The sequence below is a fragment of the Felis catus genome, chromosome B2 (genome assembly GCF_018350175.1).
Source record: "Felis catus isolate Fca126 chromosome B2, F.catus_Fca126_mat1.0, whole genome shotgun sequence".
Classification (NCBI taxonomy): domain Eukaryota; kingdom Metazoa; phylum Chordata; class Mammalia; order Carnivora; family Felidae; genus Felis; species Felis catus.
The window spans coordinates 98359993-98377972 of NC_058372.1; the positions used below are offsets into that span (position 1 = coordinate 98359993).

The 17980-nt window shown below is 57.1% G+C and overlaps 3 protein-coding genes across 14 annotated transcripts in view; 1 reads left to right on the plus strand and 2 right to left on the minus strand.

Moving 5' to 3' along the window:
• Window positions 1-1640, minus strand: part of PPIL6 (peptidylprolyl isomerase like 6) — a 31939-nt gene extending 30299 nt beyond the window's left edge. For all 6 annotated transcript variants that reach the window (XM_045058615.1, XM_045058614.1, XM_003986442.5 and 3 more), the window contains exon 1: window positions 1506-1640. In XM_045058615.1, the coding sequence (XP_044914550.1) occupies window positions 1506-1640 (135 nt within the window). The remainder of the gene's footprint in view (window positions 1-1505) is intronic.
• A 496-nt stretch (window positions 1641-2136) lies between these two features.
• Window positions 2137-5080, plus strand: SMPD2 (sphingomyelin phosphodiesterase 2). The gene is made up of 10 exons (XM_011282513.4): window positions 2137-2272; window positions 2498-2594; window positions 2723-2799; window positions 3154-3247; window positions 3390-3479; window positions 3715-3797; window positions 3927-4059; window positions 4152-4256; window positions 4417-4573; window positions 4675-5080. Exons 1-10 carry the CDS (start codon window positions 2223-2225, stop codon window positions 5061-5063), a joined length of 1275 nt encoding a protein of 424 aa, XP_011280815.2. The 5' UTR covers window positions 2137-2222; the 3' UTR covers window positions 5064-5080.
• A 132-nt stretch (window positions 5081-5212) lies between these two features.
• Window positions 5213-17445, minus strand: MICAL1 (microtubule associated monooxygenase, calponin and LIM domain containing 1). Of its 7 annotated transcripts, none has more exons than XM_003986443.4 (25): window positions 17298-17445; window positions 14968-15311; window positions 14657-14864; window positions 14276-14380; window positions 13841-13945; window positions 13565-13720; window positions 12598-12698; window positions 11603-11860; window positions 11239-11354; window positions 10921-11047; window positions 10698-10779; window positions 9994-10141; window positions 9383-9573; window positions 9159-9247; window positions 8981-9022; window positions 8669-8752; window positions 8385-8541; window positions 7991-8067; window positions 7433-7709; window positions 7205-7305; window positions 6796-6909; window positions 6576-6669; window positions 6293-6392; window positions 6122-6195; window positions 5213-5500 (listed from the first exon to the last, which is right to left on the minus strand). In XM_003986443.4, exons 1-25 carry the CDS (start codon window positions 17443-17445, stop codon window positions 5352-5354), a joined length of 3447 nt encoding a protein of 1148 aa, XP_003986492.2. In that variant the 3' UTR covers window positions 5213-5351. The 7 variants fall into 7 exon arrangements, with proteins under 7 accessions (XP_003986492.2, XP_044914540.1, XP_044914539.1 ...); XM_045058605.1 differs by having other exon boundaries at window positions 8981-9034; XM_045058604.1 differs by having other exon boundaries at window positions 9994-10174.
• Between the last annotated feature and the right edge of the window lie 535 nt (window positions 17446-17980).

The following is a 17980-nucleotide window of genomic DNA, read 5'->3' on the forward strand; positions in this document are numbered from 1 at the left end:
TCATTTAAAATGGAGTCAGAGGGCACCTGCATGGCTCAGTCGGTTGAACATCCCACTCTTGATTTTGACTCAGGTCATGATCTCCCGGTCGTGAGATGGAGCCCCATGTCAGACTCTGTGCTGAATATGGAACCTGCTTGAGATCCTCTCTCTCTCCTGCCCCTTTCCCCCTTGCGCTCTCTCTCAGAAAAAATAAATTGAAAAATTAAAAAAAAAAATTTTTTTTAATGGAGTCAGGAGGCCAGAAGAGGGAGCTCTCATGCCTTACCACCACTCAATTGCAGACCACAGTAGGTCAGGAAGAGATACACCATGCATTCCCTACAGGAAGAAGTCTATTTTACTATTCCAGCAGAAGGAAGGGAGAATGTCTCCATACTCTGCAACAAGCTTGGCCAATAGGATAATACCACAACTCAACCAGTGAGAAACCATCACCACCCTGAACTCTCACCTTTCTATCAGAGCAGCCCCTACCAGCTTCTTCCTTTTATCTATGTCCCTCTCCTTTGATCTCCCATATTGCCCTTGGTTTGCCATAGCTCATTATGTCTCAAATTGCAATTCCTGTGTTATTACCAAATAAGCCCATTTTGCTGGTAAAATAACCGGCTGTTTTAAGGTCAAACAGTTACTGTTTCTTGATTTGATGCAGTTACAAACTTTTCTTAACTGTGGACTTACAGCAGGCAACAAGGCAGGAATTGCTTAAGATTTCTTCTGTTTGAGAACATTTTGTATCAGGTATCTGGCTGGATACTTTGAGAGATACAAACATAGTGCATGGTCCTGGAGTCTAGCAGGGTTTTGAAGGAGAGGATTTTGGCATAATCCTACAGTGGCATTCCCGGAGCAAACCCCAGAGATGTGCTGAATTCTGCATTTCTATATTTAATTACTTCTGCATTTGCATAATAGGTGTGCTGCACCATTACTGACCCAGCCAAATTCTTCCAGTTGCTTAAAGTGTTTTTCCTTTTATATCGGTCTGTGTGTTTGCAAAGTAATATCTGGATTCTCCAAAGCACTTGTGGGTCATTTGTTAAGAAATTTCTTAAGCACCTAATTCGACTGGAATGCAGTAACTGCTATAGAAAATTTAAAGGAGGGAAAAGAAGCCTTCCCAAATGAAGTTTCCAAAAACTTGGGAAGGGAGTTTATAACAAAATCTGTAGTTATGCGGTATCACTTATTTTTAAACATTTTTTCATGAATTTTTAAAATCTATAATTCACGTAAAAATGTGGAAATAAAATGTGGGTCTATAGCAATTACCCTCCTTCCAGCAAGATTCTGAATTTTCCTTTGCTCGGATCCCCCTTTAAAGGTAGCCCTTCTGGTAGTGGAACGTCCGCCCGACCCGACCCTGACCCCTGGGAGGTACAGACTGACGCTGCCCGCCAGGGCCACCTCCCTACGTCCCCGAACTTCGACCCGGGTCACCAGGAAGCGCGAGCCCGAGGAGACGGGAGAGCCATCCGCACTTGCGGTTTTCTCGCGGTTACCTCGGCAGCGCTCTTCGCGATGTGAAAGCTGGAGCTTTTGAAGAGCCCCACCACCTTCACCTGCAGCGGCTGCTCGGGCGGTGACTTGGAGCAGTATGGGGCCGGCCTCGGCCCGCGCTGCAGCTGGCTAGCCATGGCGGCGCTGGGGGACTGCTCCGAGCGCAAACACTGCGCGTCGCCAGGGCAACCGTGCGGCCCCGCCCCCGTCGCCTGCTGGGAGGAAGGACGCGAGGGGGAGGGCGGCGACGGGCGGGTCTTTTCTCAACTTTGCGCCTGTTGCTGCTGAGCCGGGCGAGAGGCGAGAGAGGGCTCGTGGGCGGCTGGGGCCAGGGACGGAGTTTCCGCGCGAAGGGACGGAGAGCTCCGTGTCCCGTGTGCCTCCACTCGGCTGGCCGCCCGCCCGAACTCCTCTCCGGTATCCCCCCTCAGGGACCTCGCGCGCGGCCCTCGCCTCCCGGCAGCGCCCAACTTCGCAGCAGATCGCCTTTCCGGGTGGGTTGGCAGCCAGTGGGGCGGTTGCCCGGGTAACGTGGATTCGGACCCGGGCCCAGGGCCTGCGCGGCGCGGGCTGGGAGGCCGCGGCCTTCGAGGGAGCGCGGGGCGGAGCCGACCACCTGTGCGCGCCGCCCCCGGAGGAGGTGCCGCCCGCTCGCCCCCGCCCCCGCCGCGGCCGTCGCCGGGGAGGCAGCGCCGTCCCGCGCCCCCGGACCGCTCGCCATGAAGCCCAACTTCTCTCTGCGACTGAGGATCTTTAACCTCAATTGTTGGTGAGAGCGCCCGCGGGGTGGGCCGGGGGCCACAGCTGCATTCGCACCCACAGTCTGAGGGAGGAGGCCTTCCTCACATCCGGGCCACGGCTCCACCGTGCCCTAGGGTGTCCGGGCCCGGGGGGCATCCGCATCTCCAGGCCCGCAACTGGTCCCAGCTCCGGTGGTGCACGGAGAAGCGGAGCGCCTCCAGCCGTCACCTCCCCCCACCCTTCTCGTCCTCAGGGGCATTCCCTACCTGAGCAAGCACCGGGGTGACCGCGTGAAGCGCCTGGGAGACTTTCTAAACATGGAAAGCTTCGACCTAGCTCTCCTGGAAGAGGTGGGCAGGGCAGAACTGGTGTGGAACCCTGGCTGGGACGGGGGCGGCTGGGGGCGCAGGAGAGGACTTTTCCCCGGGGTGGGGGGGGGGGGGGGGAGACAGGCAGGCATCCTCACCCCTTCCCTCAGGTGTGGAGTGAGCAGGACTTCCAGTACCTGAGACAGAAGCTGTTGCCTACCTACCCCGCCTCACACTACTTCAGGAGGTGAGAAACCTTCCTGGCTGGAAGTCTGTTCTCAGACCTGGAAGCTCTTGGCCCTGCCAGCCCCTCCCTATCCCACCTGCACCCTCCTCCGTCTTCCCGAGTCCTCTCCTCTGTGTGTGGGTGCAGGACTAAGTGGAACCAGGAGGATCCTATCTCTTCAGCCCATCCCAGCCTTACCAAGTCACACTCCATTGTGTCACCCCACAAAGGCTGTTGCTTTGAGATTTCCTCTGGTGCTGATCTCAGCAACAGAGCGAGGAAAAAGTAGCTGATACAAGCTGGGTGACCAGGGAGAAGAGAGCTGGGTATTTCTCTTCCTGCTTTTCTGGCTGTTAACCAGAACTTGGTTTACAGTGGCGTCATTGGCAGTGGCCTCTGCGTCTTCTCCAAACATCCAATTCAGGAAATCACCCAGCACGTCTACACCCTCAATGGGTACCCCTACATGGTAAGCCTTAGGTCAGATTTCTTCCACCACCCTCTCCCACCCCCCAGTACCACACGGTAAAGGAGGCAGCCTTTCTTGGGCTGCAGGAACGGGCAGGAGGAGGGTGGCAGTGCCCTGAGTTCTAGCTCCCTCCTGCCTGCAGATCCATCATGGAGACTGGTTCTGTGGGAAGGCTGTGGGTCTGCTGGTGCTTCATCTAAGTGGATTGGTACTCAATGTCTACGTGACCCATGTGAGTGAAGCTGGCGGGGCTGGGACAGGTGGCCTGGTCCTGGGAGGGAGAGATGGGACTCCTCTGGTTGGGCTTCCTGGGGGTGAGGTGTGGGGGCAGGATCTCCTAAGGTCAGTAGGCAAGGTTTGCCCATCTTTTAACCAAGTATCATGCCAAGTAACAGACACCAGCATGATTCGGACCGGTCTTTGGGACCCCCTGTCTCAACTGCTATAATCTGACCTATCTTGCTCAGCTCCATGCCGAGTACAATCGACAGAAGGACATCTACCTAGCACATCGTGTGGCCCAAGCTTGGGAACTGGCCCAGTTCATCCAGTGTGTGAGCCTGGGCTTGACAGGGGAAGTGGGATGGGGTCAGGGGTTGAGGGGTGGCCAGGGCCCCACTTCTAGGTGGGCACAGCTGGTCAGGAGAGAACTCCTGCCTCACCAACCTGGTTCCCCCAGCCACACATCCAAGAAGGCCGATGTGGTTCTATTGTGTGGGGACCTTAACTTGCACCCGAAGGACCTGGGCTGCCGCCTGCTGAAGGAGTGGACAGGGCTGCATGATGCCTACCTTGAGACCCGGGACTTCAAGGTGAGGACCTGCCTGATAATTTCCATGTCTACACCCCCAGCTTCTCTCCTCCTACTCCCCTGTGTCCTAGCATGAACCACTTATTCGCCTAGGGCTCTGAAGAAGGCTGTACGATGGTACCTGAGAACTGCTACGTTAATCAGAGGGAGTTACAGCCATTTCCCTTTGGCATCCGCATTGACTATGTGCTATATAAGGTCAGGCCTCTCCCATCAATGTGTCTTCACCCACTGTGTCTCTGTCTTTCACCAGCTTGTGCTCATCTTTTGTCCATCTGGTCTAGTCGTAGATTACTGATGGCTTGAGAGTGGGAAGAGGGCCTCAAATATGTTTCTCTCTGGCCCTTACTTTTCCTAGGCAGTTTCTGGGTTCTACATCTCCTGTAAGACTCTGAGAACCACCACTGGCCGTGATCCTCACAGTGGCACCCCCCTCTCTGATCACGAGGCCCTGATGGCTACTCTCTGTGTGAGACACAGCCCCCCCCAGCACACCCCCAGCCCTACTCACGGTGGTAAGACACCCCCCACCCTCTCCCCAGGTCCCTCCCCACCATAAGGCGGCTCCTCCACTCTGACCCTCTCTCTCCTGCCCCACTACCCTGCCTTGTTCTAGGACCAGCAGAAAGGTCGCGGTTGATCAGTGTGCTAAAGGAGGCCTGGGCAGAGCTGGACCTTGGCATGGCTCAAGCTCGCTGGTGGGCCACCTTCGCCGGCTACGTGATCGGTCTAGGGCTGCTCCTTCTGGCGTTGCTGTGTGCTCTGGCAGCCGGGGGAGGGGTCAGGGAGGTTGCCATAATGCTCTGGGCTCCCAGTGTAGGACTGCTGTTGGGGGCAGGTGCAGTCTATCTCTTCCACATGCAGGAGGCCAAGGGCTTATCTAGGGCCCGGGCTGAGCTCCAGCATATGCTGGGAAGGGCAAGGGAGGCCCACGACCTGGACCCAGAGTCTCAGGCAGCCCTGTTCCTGGGACAGCAGGAGGGGGACAGATCTGAGGAACAATAAAGCTTGACACTTTTGTGGCTCTGTGTTTTTGTTGTAGAAGCAGTGATTGGGGTCAAGCATCAGTCAGTGTGACTGTCATAATATAAACTGTCAGGCTCCTATACATCTGCCCTCCCTGCATCTCACCTGCAGGCAGCCTTAGGCCTGTGTGTGACAGGAACATTTTTATTGTAAACAATGAGGCCCCTCCCAGGCAGCCCAGATGAACAGGGTGGCATAGTCCTCGGGTGAGGTGGTCTTCCTCATAGGGAAGAGGGCAGGCAGCCCCCCCACCCCCACCCCCCACTTCTAGCCCTGGGCCCCGGGCTCCGAGGCCAGCTCACTGAGCCTGCATTCCTCCTGGAAGCGGATAAGTGCATCTCGCTGGTTCACCACATCCAGCAGCTTCCTCAGGACCTGGTCCTCAGCCTGCCGGTCAGCAGGGGTCTTCAGGAATTCTGAAGAAGAAGACAAAGCTTAGAGAACAGGGAACCGGACAGGGAGGCAGGAGAGGCACAACCTAATACTGGCCTATGTGACTTCCACAACTAGGTAGGGTAAGTTTCCTCATCTGTAAAATGAGGAAGAGCACTGTAAAAAAAAAAACAACAGTGGTTTTCTAGCCTTGTTTAGTAGTAGCACCATTTTTATTTTAGTTTAGATTGATTGGTTTGTATATATACATATATATGATACATATGTATACATGTAATATGTAATTGTATATATGTGTGTGTACACATATACATATGTATGTATGTACATATGTAATTTCCATACTCAACGTGGGGTTCAAACTCATGACCTCGAGATCAAGAGTTGCACGTTCTTCCACCTGAGGCAGCCAGGCACCCCAGCAGCAGCACCATTTTTAAAAGCAATCTTACATAAAAGCCTAATTGTGCAGCCCTGATTGAACTGAAGGCAGAGTAGGGGCTTGAAGCCCCATTCTCTGGCTTCCTCCTGAAATGTTTCAGAGGCACTCAGACTAGAGGACCACATTGCTTGATCAGTGTCTGAGGTCACAAGGCTGCAAACACCAGCCTCATGATGTCCGCCTCTCTCTACACCCCACCTACCTTCCCGGTTCATGTAGCCTCGTAGCTCCTGGTCCAGCTGCCACTGTTGGTCCTCCAGTTTCAGCTCCTGCACCCTGTGGAGGGCAGAGTGAAGAGGCACGGCTGTCCCAGGTGCCCAAGTTGCTGGCTGGGGTCTGGCTACTGCCACTGTCCCCACCCCCTTCCCCTTACGTGATCATGAGCTCAGCCTCCTCCGCCACTAGGCTGTTTTTCTTCTCAACGAGCTGTAGCAGCTGTTCTAGCCACAGTGTCTTTTGCTGTTCTGGGGATGCTGATGGGAAGGAAGAGTGGGGGGTGGTGGTCAGGCAGTCCCTAACCAGGGTCACAGGTGTCAGGGGCATGAGGAGTGGAGTCTGCTGGAAGCAGGGCCTGGTGGTGTGAGGGACTGCTGGGGCTGAATGCACGGCTAGGAGGCAGAGGGGTGTCCCAGCTTGTTCTTCCTATCTTTACTCACTGCTCTGGCTTCTCAAGGCCAGCTCCAGCTTCACGCCCTCAGCCTCCAGCTCCCTTAGAGCGGTCTCAATTTCATTTAGTCGCCGCTGGACAGCCTGAGGGGTGCAAGACAGGAGGCCCAGGAGTCTTTGGATTGTTCAAGAAAGAGCACCGGAGAAAGTCTGATCCCACGTCAGAACTCTGACCCTATCAGAAATTCTGCAAACCCCTAGACCCCTCACCTGGGCCTTGCAGAACCGCTTCATCTCCTCCTCCCTAGCACGGCGCAGCAGGGTCCGACGCCATGTTGGGTACTTGCTCATGGTGCCTGAGTTCTTGGCCAAGATCTTCAGAGCCTATGGCAGAGTCAGGCCGGTCAGGGGTAGGGCCTGGCCCCACTGCTGGATAGGGGCTGGGGAAGCTTTGTTTGGAAGGGACCAAAGCTTCCTGAGCTGGAGGTAAGTAGGGTAAGTTCTGGTAGAAAAGATAAGAGGCTTAGAGACTGGAGTCACACTGGGTGAGAAGACATTCTGAGAAACTGGCTCAAAGGAGAGGGCATTCTATAGGTTTTTCCTGTGGTGGGCTGTGGGGCGTATTTGGTGGATGTGTGCTGGCTTCAGTGGAATAGGTGGCCAGGTTCCTCCTACTCACCTGCTCTGTGTCTGAGTCCAAAGTCACAGTTTCCTCTTCCTCTGTTTCTTCCTCACTGGAGGAGGGACTCTGTTCCTCCTCTTCCTCCATAGCCACAGGAACTGAGCAGAGGAGACATGGCGTGGGCCCCACACCTCCCTTTCGATTCCCCAGCATTCCCCTTTCAGGAATCCCAGTACCACCCATGGCATCCCCACCCTGGGTGTGCGTGTCTGGGCAAGCAGTCACCTTGAGGGCTCTGGACTGGCACTCCCCAGCCTACGAAGCTGCCTTCCAGGGCCTGGCGGGCCACGGCAAGGCAGGTGCGGGGAGGCTTGGGTGGGGGCTCCAGTTCCGGGTCAGGGGTGAGATTAAGGGAGGACAGCTGCTGGCGTTCCGGGCTGGAGAGGCGGATCCGCTGACGGGTAGGCCGGCTGGTGCTTGGGACAGGACCGGTCCCCTCCTGGGGGGTGACAGAAGCCGAGGGCCCTGATGGCATGCTGTTTTCATCAGGTGTGGGGAGGTCCTGGAAAAGCCACCATGTAGTCTGGTCAGTGATCTGCCCATTGTGGAGTTGACGCTGCCCCGTTAGATAAATGTGGGTTCTGGCATTCATTCACTTATGCCATTTACTGCAACGGGTCAGGCAGTGTTCTAAACATTTCAGATAAATCAATAAGTAAAATAAAAAACCCTACCTTCATGGAGCTTTTTTTCTGGAGAACATCCAGTTAGCCCCAGCAAAGTTAGCTGGGGCTTAGATCCCTTTACTGTTTCCCACACTCCCTACAGTTTCACAGCTTTTACCTGATTCTCAGGGCCTTGGTCACTGCCATCCTCTTTGTGGCCTGTCTGGGGCAGGTGCTGGAGGCAGTAGAAATGTCCTGGGAAGGGTGGAGGAGGGGAGAAGACATAAGATGTAGGCAGCCCAATGCCCAGATACTCAGTTTATCAGGGAAGGCGGGGGTGGCAGGACTCTGGATTTGCAGGTGAATTTCTGCTGGTGTCCTGGTTCCTCAGAACCCCACATTTAGAGATTTGGAGGGGGCAGAGGAGACCTTAAACCCAGGGGAACTCAAGTGCCATCTTGAGCCTGTTGCCACCTCATGCCCAGTACCTACTTCCCCTGCAGTTTCAAGATCCTTGCCCTCAGGCAGGGACAGGGCCAAAGTGTCTGTGGAGATCTCCCACGCCAACTTACCATCTCCTGGGTGCTGCTCATAGCCCCCTGGCCACAGTGTGGCCTCACAGGTATGGCAGCGGAAGCAGCTCCGATGAAAGAAACGGCCGTCAGCACAGAGGCGTTCCAGGATGTAGAGGTGTTCCCCACAAAGTGCACACAAGTCCCCAGCACCAGCCTGCACCGAACCCCAGACCACAGGGTCAGCTGGAGTCGAGGCCAGCAGCAAAGATCTTCCCGATCCTTGAAACACCCCTCCTTGCCCTCCCCAGGCCTCTGCCTGCAGACAGGGCCCCCTTTCTCACCTCTTGGTGTTGGGGTGGGGGTGTCAGGGGTACACCAGCCTCTGGGACAGGTGGCTCCTCAGTACTTGGGGTCTTAGCATCTACCTAAGGAGGTAAGTGTTCGGGCAGGGAGGTAGAGGGGCTGGAGAGTGGTTGTATGCAGAGAATAGAAAGAGCTGGAAAAGAAGCAAGACAGGAAGGGAACCCAGATGTGGGGGGGAGGTGGGGGTGGGTTACAGGGCATGGGGTAGGGAGAAAGACATGGGGGGACAGGACATAGGACAGGACCCAGGGAATACAGCAGGGGACTGTCTAGCCCCTACATGCATTTACCTCCAGGCGCGGCTTCTTGCCACCAGTATCCTCCCCATTTTCCTGCAACAAGTCCTACACTCTAAGCATGGGAGCTCTGAGCCCCCAGCCCTCCCCTGATTCTGAACGTCCTCCCATCACCCCAAGGATTCCCACTAGCAACGCGCTGCCCAGCTGCAACCCTGCCCAGACTCCCCACCTGGGCACGGGTCCGCTGCAGGGTCCTGTGCAGTTTGCCAAGGAATAGCACAGCACTGGAAGTCCCCAGAGAGCTTTGAGTGACAGAGCCTGTCAGCACGGATGGGAAACCAAAACTGGACCTCCGGAACAGACCGTTACAGTCCAGTCCAGGGTATGTCTCCCAGCTGTCCCTCAGAGGGTGCCTTCCCCACCTCCTTCCCACCCACATACCCTCCAGGCTACCTGGGTTGTGGGGCATGCTCTTGAAGGCACTGTGGAAGTGGCTGAGGTAGGCAATGAGGCCCAGCGGGTCGCTCCCTGTCACCACTGCCTTTGCGGACAGCACGGGCGTGATGCCCAGCTCATGTTCTGCCATCCTCAGTGCCCAAGCAGTTGCTTCCAGGGCCTCCAACCCCTGCAGCTCTGAGGGCTCCCTGTGGGATGTCGGGGAGAAAAGCCAATGGGAGACCAGAACCTGACCCCATCGAAGTGGGAGAGGGCAGCAGGCAGGGGCTGGTGGGGTGTAAAGGGAGCATAGGACATGGGGGGGATGATTCTCTGCTGTACACACCCCCTCCCGCTCCCCACCCGCCCAGTGACGGCTTTCTGGCCTGGGTGGGGGGGTGCTCCACCACTCACAAACCTCCCCTACTGAATGCACTAGACTCTCACGAGACTCAGGCAGGGAAGTGACGTGAGCAGGACTACCAGAAAGTGGCGGTCCTGGGACTCAACTGCGTAACTCCTACACAGTGGTCTCCCCACCAGTCCACACTGCCTGAGGTGGAAGGAGGAACAGAGGCATGAAAGAGGGATGGACTGCCAGGGACCCCTGAGCCCAATTTGCAACTCACAGCAGGCCGGGCCGCAGCCGGTGCACCAGGGCACACAGAGCCAGCCCGTCAGCCCAGGAGGAAGACAAGTCGGTGACATGGACACCTGGGTACCCAGCCGTCTGCTCCTGGCACCAGCGTAGCAATTCCTCCTGGGTGCCTGTCGACCCTGAGAGAGGAGGCTGTGCTGTGCTGAAGGGCCCTGGCTCAAAGGCAACCTGGGTGATGGGCACGGGGGTCAGTATGGGAGGTGGAGGCAGGACCCACCCCTGCAAGGGCACCAACTTAGTGCTCACTGAGCATCACTGCTTTCCTCCCAATTTTCTCTTCTTGGAATAAAGTGATGAATTAGGTGCAATCACTGCTAAGCACAGAGGGCAGGAGGCTACAAACTGGGGGACAAGGGGGGTCCAGAGACTCAAAGGGAGGGCAGGTCTGGGTCTGCAAGGCTGGAAGGGCAGCACGGCTGCCATCAGCCACTCTGGCTGTCGGGGCGGTAGCGGTTGTTGAAATACTGATATCGTGCACACAGACTGGCAAGTGGTTACTGCTCGGTGCCCTGCTGCCTCTCCACTCTGCAGGAGGCCCCCAGACGTCCCCACCATCGGCCGTGTCCCAGCGCTCTGCTCCCAGCCTAAGGCTGCAAACTGTGCTGATGGCTGGTGCTTGCACCACACTGGGTGGTAAATATTTGGGACACTGCCTCCGGAGGAGAGCTTGCTCACCTGTGGCTGGCTTTCCTCCATCTATCTTGTCACTCTTCCTCCTCACAGGCTCCTTGGCCAGCACGTCATACAGGTCTCGTACCTAAGGCAGACCCTTTCAGGTCTCAAGGCAGGCTGACAGTCTGCCTCAGCCCAGTGGGGAGGGGCCTGCTTGGGGTAGGGCTCACCCACAGGGGCAGTGACAGGGCAGGCCTGGAGTCTGGTAGGTGCCAGGGGGTCTGACCTGATTGGGAGTCACGGCCCGGAGGTTCAGGTTGGGGTAGCGGGTGGCTGGGTCCAGCCCATACTGGGCCACGTTGCGGTGCATGTTGTCTGGGGACGTCTGTGAGAGGAGCTGGTACAAGCTCTCCCTGGGGGAGTAAGTGCAAAGGCAAGGGCACAAGCGGGAGCACGAATCAGCACCCATCTCTCAAGAACTACCAGGCCTTTCTTTATCCTCTTGCCCGTGCCCCCCACCCTATTTGCCCAGCACCCCCACCCTCTTCCTGATCCTACTCCTATTTCTACCCCTGCCCTTCCCACCCCCCAACTCAGGCCTCACCGCTCTGCCAACACTTCTAGGGGCCCAGCGCCCTCTGCCCACCGCTTCACCATCCAGGCGGCATCAAAGGCTGCCAAAAAGCCCCGAGCCACTCCAGTGCCCAGGGGCCAGAAGGGCTGCAGGGTCAGAAAGAAAGGAAGTGGTTCAGTGAGAGTCCGCTAGGAGTCCTAAGCCCAGGTGCCCCCAAAATCATAGCTGAGGGGACCACACATCACACCAAGCAGCCCTCGCTCCTCACCACAAAGAGCAAACCTTTTTTTACCCCCTCCTTCCCAGGAGGCAACCTTCCTCTCCCAACCATGGAGCCCCTGTGCCTCTGGAAGTCCCTCCTCCTCCCCCAATCAGGGAGCCCTGACCTCCTCACCTCCACCAGGCAGTCCCCCACCAGCCCCAGCAACACGCGGGCACCGTGCTTCTCCTGCACTCGAGCAGAACTCTCTGCCCGCATCATGCTTGTGAAGTCAAAGGCAGAGATGTCAGGCCGCCCGTGGGCGTCCTTGGCAAACTCCAGCTTCCCGAGCTTGCCATTGGTGGCGAAGTCAGCAGCTGCCCGGACAAAGTGCTGCAGAGCCTCGGGCACCACATTGGCACTGCCCAGCAGGCGGTCAGTGTCTGGCCAGTCCTACAGGACAGATCAGAACCAGCAGGGTCAACTGGGCAGCCCATCCCCTTGGGCGGAGAAGGTGCACATACGGAGGCCCTAAGACAGTGCTTCCTCGGACTATGTAGCAGCTGAAGACTGAGCTGGACCAGAATGCGAACATCCTGCCTCCCATCCTCCAGCCCCTTCCTCAGCACTCACCCTGCTAGGGGGCTCCCAAGCCCCACCCTGCCCTCAAGGCCTCGTACCATTACTGTTATCATCGTGCACTTGCTTTGGACTGAGCTCTGAACTTCTCAGGCTGTTTCCCCATCATTTAGAGATGACATACCTAACTTCTCAAGGTACTTATGAGAATTTAGGCGAGAAAATCCATATAAAATTCTCAACACAGTACCTAGCACATAGTAGGTATTCAACTAGTTCATTCAGCAAATATTCACTGAGTGCTGACTACACACCAGGCACCCTTCAAGGCCCTAGGAATCATCAGCAAACAAAAAGGACAAAGAGACAAAACCCCTGCCCTCATGGAGTTTACACATGTAGTTCCATGACTGGTACAGGGGATGGGAATAGGATTCAGGTTGCCATGGAAATCCCAGGGGAGAAGAGCTCGTTGTGGAGAAAATGTCAGGGCACAGGCAGAAGAGGACAGGCTCCCTCCTCCACACCAGGGGGCAACACTGTGTCCAGGGCTGGCCTCTACCTCTCAGGGCCCACTGCCCAGACCCTCCCTGCCAGGGCCCGGGCCCCACCTGACGCAGCACCCCCAGCCGCAGCAGGCACTGCTTCTTGGCTGTCATCACAAAATAGTGGGTGTCATCCTTGTAGTACACAATGTTCTCCAGATCAATGCCTGTGGGTTGGGTGGGGGGGAGGACAAAACAAAGGGAGGTGTGTCTCCTTATCCTGTGTCACCTCTCCAAACACCTCAGCCATGCTTGACCTCTGAGAGCTGGGATCACAGCTTAGACTGCAGTGGGTGTCCCCTGCACACGGGCCCGTGAGTTCTGGTGGCACGATGGATGAACCATCTGTCCTGGGCCTGGGAGGCCTGAGGACTTGGGAGTAAAGAGAGAAACTTGGACGGGTGGCAGCTAGGAGACCTGCACCATGCTTGCAGATGAGAGCCAGGCTTCTCAAACTGGGGTGTGTACACCCCAGGGAGGCATGGCATTGCAAAGCCAAAGTACATCTAGAGCATCTTCTGGAAGCACCACTTTCATTTTTAATCTATATCATTTTTATGTTAAATCATACATGAAGAGGAGCGCCTGGGTGGCTCAGTCAGTTAAGCATCCGACTCTTGATTTTGGCTCAGGTCACGATCTCACGGTTCGTGAGTCAAAGCCCTGTGTTGGGCTCTGCGCTGACGGCACAGAACCTGCTTGAGATTCTCTCTCTCCCTCTCTGCCCCTCCCCTGCTCATGTTCTTTCTCTCTCAAATAAATAAAACTTTTTTAAAAATTAAAAAAAAGTCATATATAATGAAACACAAAGCAAAAGCCCATGCATTTGTGAGAGATTTCCGACTTATCATGCTGGATGGCCAAGCGGGGCTATGCCTACTGAATCACCCGGGGCACAGGTTCTTTGCTGCCAAGACCACAAAGTTGGAAAGTGTGGGATTACCTGGACTGAGAACAGGGTGGGCAGGGAGAGGAAGGAGCCAGCCCACAGACAGCCAGAGGGAGGGGAGATCTTACAGGGGGAGGTCCCAACCTGTTGCTTTGAGCAGGCTCTGGAAGAAGCTCTGGTTGTAGATCCTGGCCACACCGCTGATCTCGGGCACCTGCGTCTCTTCCACCGTTCGCCCGTTCACAAAGTTGGCCGTGATGCCAATGGCCAGTTTGCCACGCATCTCCCTCACTGTGAAGCCTAGAAGTGGACGCAAGTGGAGGTAGGTGCGAATTGGCAACAGAATGAGCAGTATGATAGCCTAGAAAGGCCCAGGAGGAGCCCAAGATGCTGACTTCTTTGAGGGAAAGGACCACTCACCTTCAGGGACGAATTTACCTCCAGCAGCAGAGATGAGGACATCAAATTCATAGTTGGCCAGTTGGGCTGGGGGGCTGGGCTGGAGCTGGGCACGCCAGCCACAACCTGGGACAGGAGGTATGAGAGGCACAAAGGTGTGGAAGTCTGAAGGGGCCCCTACATTCCCAGGACAAGCCAGTGAAACAAATGCATAAGGTGCTTTGCAGTGTATGGTTTAGCAAGCAATGACACGCTATCAAATTACACCTTTACAACAATGTGGAAAGTAGCTGAGGAAGGACATATTGTACAGATGTTCAAAATGAGGTTCAGTGTGGTTTGTACACGGCCACACTATAGCAAGGGTGACCCAGTGACTCTCAACCCCATCCTTTTTCTTCCATAGACCAAAATACCCTTGGCAGATGGGAGTCTTGGGAGCAGAGAAGTACTTACCCTTTTTGGGAGGGGGCTGGAGGCCAATGAAAGTGACACCCCAATGAATTTCCACCCCCAGGAGTAATGCCACTTTCAACAAAAGCAGCTGAAGCTGTCGGATGCCTGGAAGAGAGAGGAGATTAAGACCAGAGACCCCAGGGCCACACAACCCCACCCCCCCACCCCCCAGCACTAGTGCTCTCCTGGTCAGAGCTGGAAAAGGTCTTGGAGATCACTCAGTTCAACTGCCCATTTTACAGATGAGGAACCTGAGTCCTTCAGGTCACCTGGCTGAAGTGAATCTTGTCCACTCGGCCTCTTGGCTGTCTGTCCCAGCAGCCCCCCACTGTCTCTAGACCCAGGCTCACCCGCCCCTCTAGGACACCACGTGGTGCTCACTGATGTGGTCCAGGGTGCCTGTGCAGAAGCGCCCATAGAACTTCTTGGCGCCGAGTGCTCTCAGGTCATGGATGGTGAAGGGCCAGAGGTGGAGCACGTTGTGGCGAGAGAACTTGGTGCGCTTTTCCACCAGCACCACACGGGCCCCCAGCAGTGCCAGCTCCACAGCAGCCCGCAGCCCACAAGGTCCCGCGCCCACCACCAGGCACTGTGAACACACAAGGCAGTACGGGCATGGCATCCAATCTCCCTCCTCTGACCCCCCCCCTTCCCCAATTGTCCGAGCCCCTTCCCTTGCAGCGCATATCCACCTTGGTGCGGGCACAAGCCCGGCCCTGCTGGTAGTCAGGCTGGCCCGCTCGCTTGTCCAGCTTGGCCCACAGCGATTTGGCACTCCAGTAGTTGAGCTGGGCCTTGATCTTGTGATATTGGGGTAGCCCCCCACCGGGCTCTATCCCTAGGGCCCCGCAGAGCCCCTGGAAGCTGCTCAGCACATCCTGGCACAGCTGGGCCTGCAGGAAGCTCTCGAAGTGGGCATGTGCTGGGTTGGTGGAGGTGGGTGAAGCCATGAGGCCCCTGACGCTCCCAGGGACCGGGGCAGCTGAACAGAGGCAGGCGGCTTCTGGAGAGAAGGAGGGAAGAGAAGGGGAAGAGGCTGGAGGAAGGACGAAAGGAGAAGGATGAGGAGGAGAAAAAAGCAGGCTGATGTCCTCAGGGGGCTCTGGGTCCACCCCTGATTGGCCCTGCTCCTTCCTCCCAGCCCACTCCCAATCTGCTCCAGAGACAATTGCTATCCTTCCACCCCAAGGATTTCACTCCAAGTGAAATTTGCCAAATTTGGAAATGAGAAATCAGCAGTCTTAGGCACAGCGGGTGGGCGGGAAGACAGGGAATCTTCAGCTCAGCTTTCCTTTCCAGGGAGCTCCAATCTCCCCTCCATCTCTGGGGCGCTGGGAGCAGGAATTCTCATCCTGCCTTTATGAGGCCCTGGAAGCTGGGCGTGGGAGAATTTCTCTGACGTGGAGAGGGCAGGCAGCCCAGAGGGAGAGTCTTCCTTGCAGACAGGGACAAACCTAATACCTGCCATCCCAGCCACAGAGCACACCGACTGCCCCATCTCACCCTTTGCCTCCCTGTGCGGGCGCCCCTCCATGACCTCAGTGCTTCGCTGGGTGTGGGGTGTGTCTTATGCCAGGAACAAAGTTTTCCTCCTTAGCACTCGTGATTGCCTCCTGAAGAGGGGGAGGCAGCCTCTAACTGCGTAGGTTCCACTTTCCTCCCCGCCAAACCACCTCAACAGCCGGAGGATGTTGCGACTGACTGGGGTGAGGGAAGATTAGGTCTATTTGACTCACTGTGGTCAAAACACTTCCCCTGTGACTGGCTGCTGCTCCAGTGGGCCTCGCGGCCGGTGGGGGGTGGGGGTGACAGCCGGATTCCCTCTTCCCAGCTTCTTCCCACTCGCATCGAGGCCCCGCCCCATTCCCCCGTGCGCCCCGGGCGCGCTCTCCCAGGAATCTCCCCAGACAAGGCCTCTCTTTGTCCCCCTCTCCCTCGCTCGGGCCCCCACACAACTTGAAGGATGTCGAGGGGGCCTTCTCACGCTGGGGCTGGGAGAAAGAAGAGGGTACAGAGGACGGGGCTGCCCCCGGGGAAATTAGGTGGCATCAATAGGGACATGTCCTCAGAGATGATCCCCTCCCCCGAACCCACTCGGCCACTCTACCGGTCCCAGCTTGAGCCCAGCGGACCAGGCCGAGGCAGGAGAAAGAAACTAAAGTTACCCGCTGCGTGTCACCTGGACGCGGGCAGCCGGAAAAGGCAAAGGTCTCTCTTGGGGGTAGGGGAAATGGAAGGAGGAAGATCTCAGCAAATGCGTACAGAAGGGGCGACTTAGCCTTCAAACGCCAGGACAAAGGATGTGCCAGGGACGGAGCAGTGTGGAAGGATGGAGAGGGAGCTGGACCACTGGCACTGGGGGGGGGGGGGGGGGGGGGCATCCACGCTCTGGACGATAAAGTCTGGAGAGGAACTGAGCAGGGCGGGGGGCGAGGGGAGACGGCTGGGACCCGCCAGGCGGAGTTCCCGAGCGCCCAGGATCGTATTTCCCCGGAAGCGAGCCCCACCCTCACCCCCCGCGGGCAGGGGGCGCACAGCTGGCTCAGCTGGACAACTTACCGGGCCTCTCACGAGCCGGGAGGGGCCGCTTCCTGCCCGGCGGGCGTCCCGGGGGTGGGTGGGACGGCGGGGGCGGAGGAAGGGGAGGTGAAGGAGACGCAAGGGGAAAGCGGCGGACGCGGGGCGGCGCGCCGGCTGCGCGGGGCAGGGGAGTTCGGCGGGGTAAGAGCTTTGGCGCCGGGCGCTCGGCCCGTGAGCCTTTATTCGCGCCTCATTAGCATCTCATTACCCCGCAATCTGGGGCCCGGGCGGCCCAGGGCCCGCCCACGCCTGCAGGGTGGTGCCCGAGGGCGTGGCGCTGCGGATGCCCCGTTCCGCTTGGGGGTCGGAGACCCGGGCGGGGCTGGCTGGGACTGAGAAGTTCGGGGTCTGCGCCGCCCGGCGCCCGACAGCGCCCCGCGGCCTCCATCCCGGTCCCCGCGTCTGCAGAGCTAGCCGTTCCCGGGCAGGCGAGGCCACCCACCCTTGAGCGGTACCAACTCTTCGAGCGGCTTCTGAGCGCCGGGCGGATAGGGCGCTAGGGCTGGGCAAGAAGTTTGCAGAAGCTGGCGGGTCCGTAGGTGGCGCCGGAACGTCTGTGCTCTCTTCACCTCTCCTACCAGGAGAGCCATGGCCCGGGCGCCCCACGATGGATCCAGGCTTAGGGTCCGCCACGCCCTGCGACAAGTCTGTCCCAAGACCCGGGCTGAGGACAATGGGCACGGATTGAAGTCCGGGGAACCTGGCAGTCTGCAGCTTCAACAAGCGGCTTGAGAAGTGAGAGGGCAAGAGGGTCTTGGTGGGGGGTGGGGGTGTCGTTAGACCACTACTAAAGGGGAAACGGAGGGGTGTGTGGGAGAGAGGCTAGATCCCCAGTGTTAAAAGCAGGCTTTGGAGTGAGGACCTGCAGAACTGTCAATGCTGAAAAGGGCTTGAGAGTCCTTTGGGATCAACTTCCTCATATTCCTGATAAGGAAAACAGGGCTGAATGTGAAGGCACCCGCGGTCATTCAACGAATTAAATATACATCAATTCTCATTTATTGAGCAGCTACTATGGGTATAACCATAATTTCAGTGATCAAAACAGTCCCATTTTACTGGAAAAGAGACTGAGGGTCACAGAGATTCTTTGTCCTGCAACATGTTACACAGCAAGTGACAGAG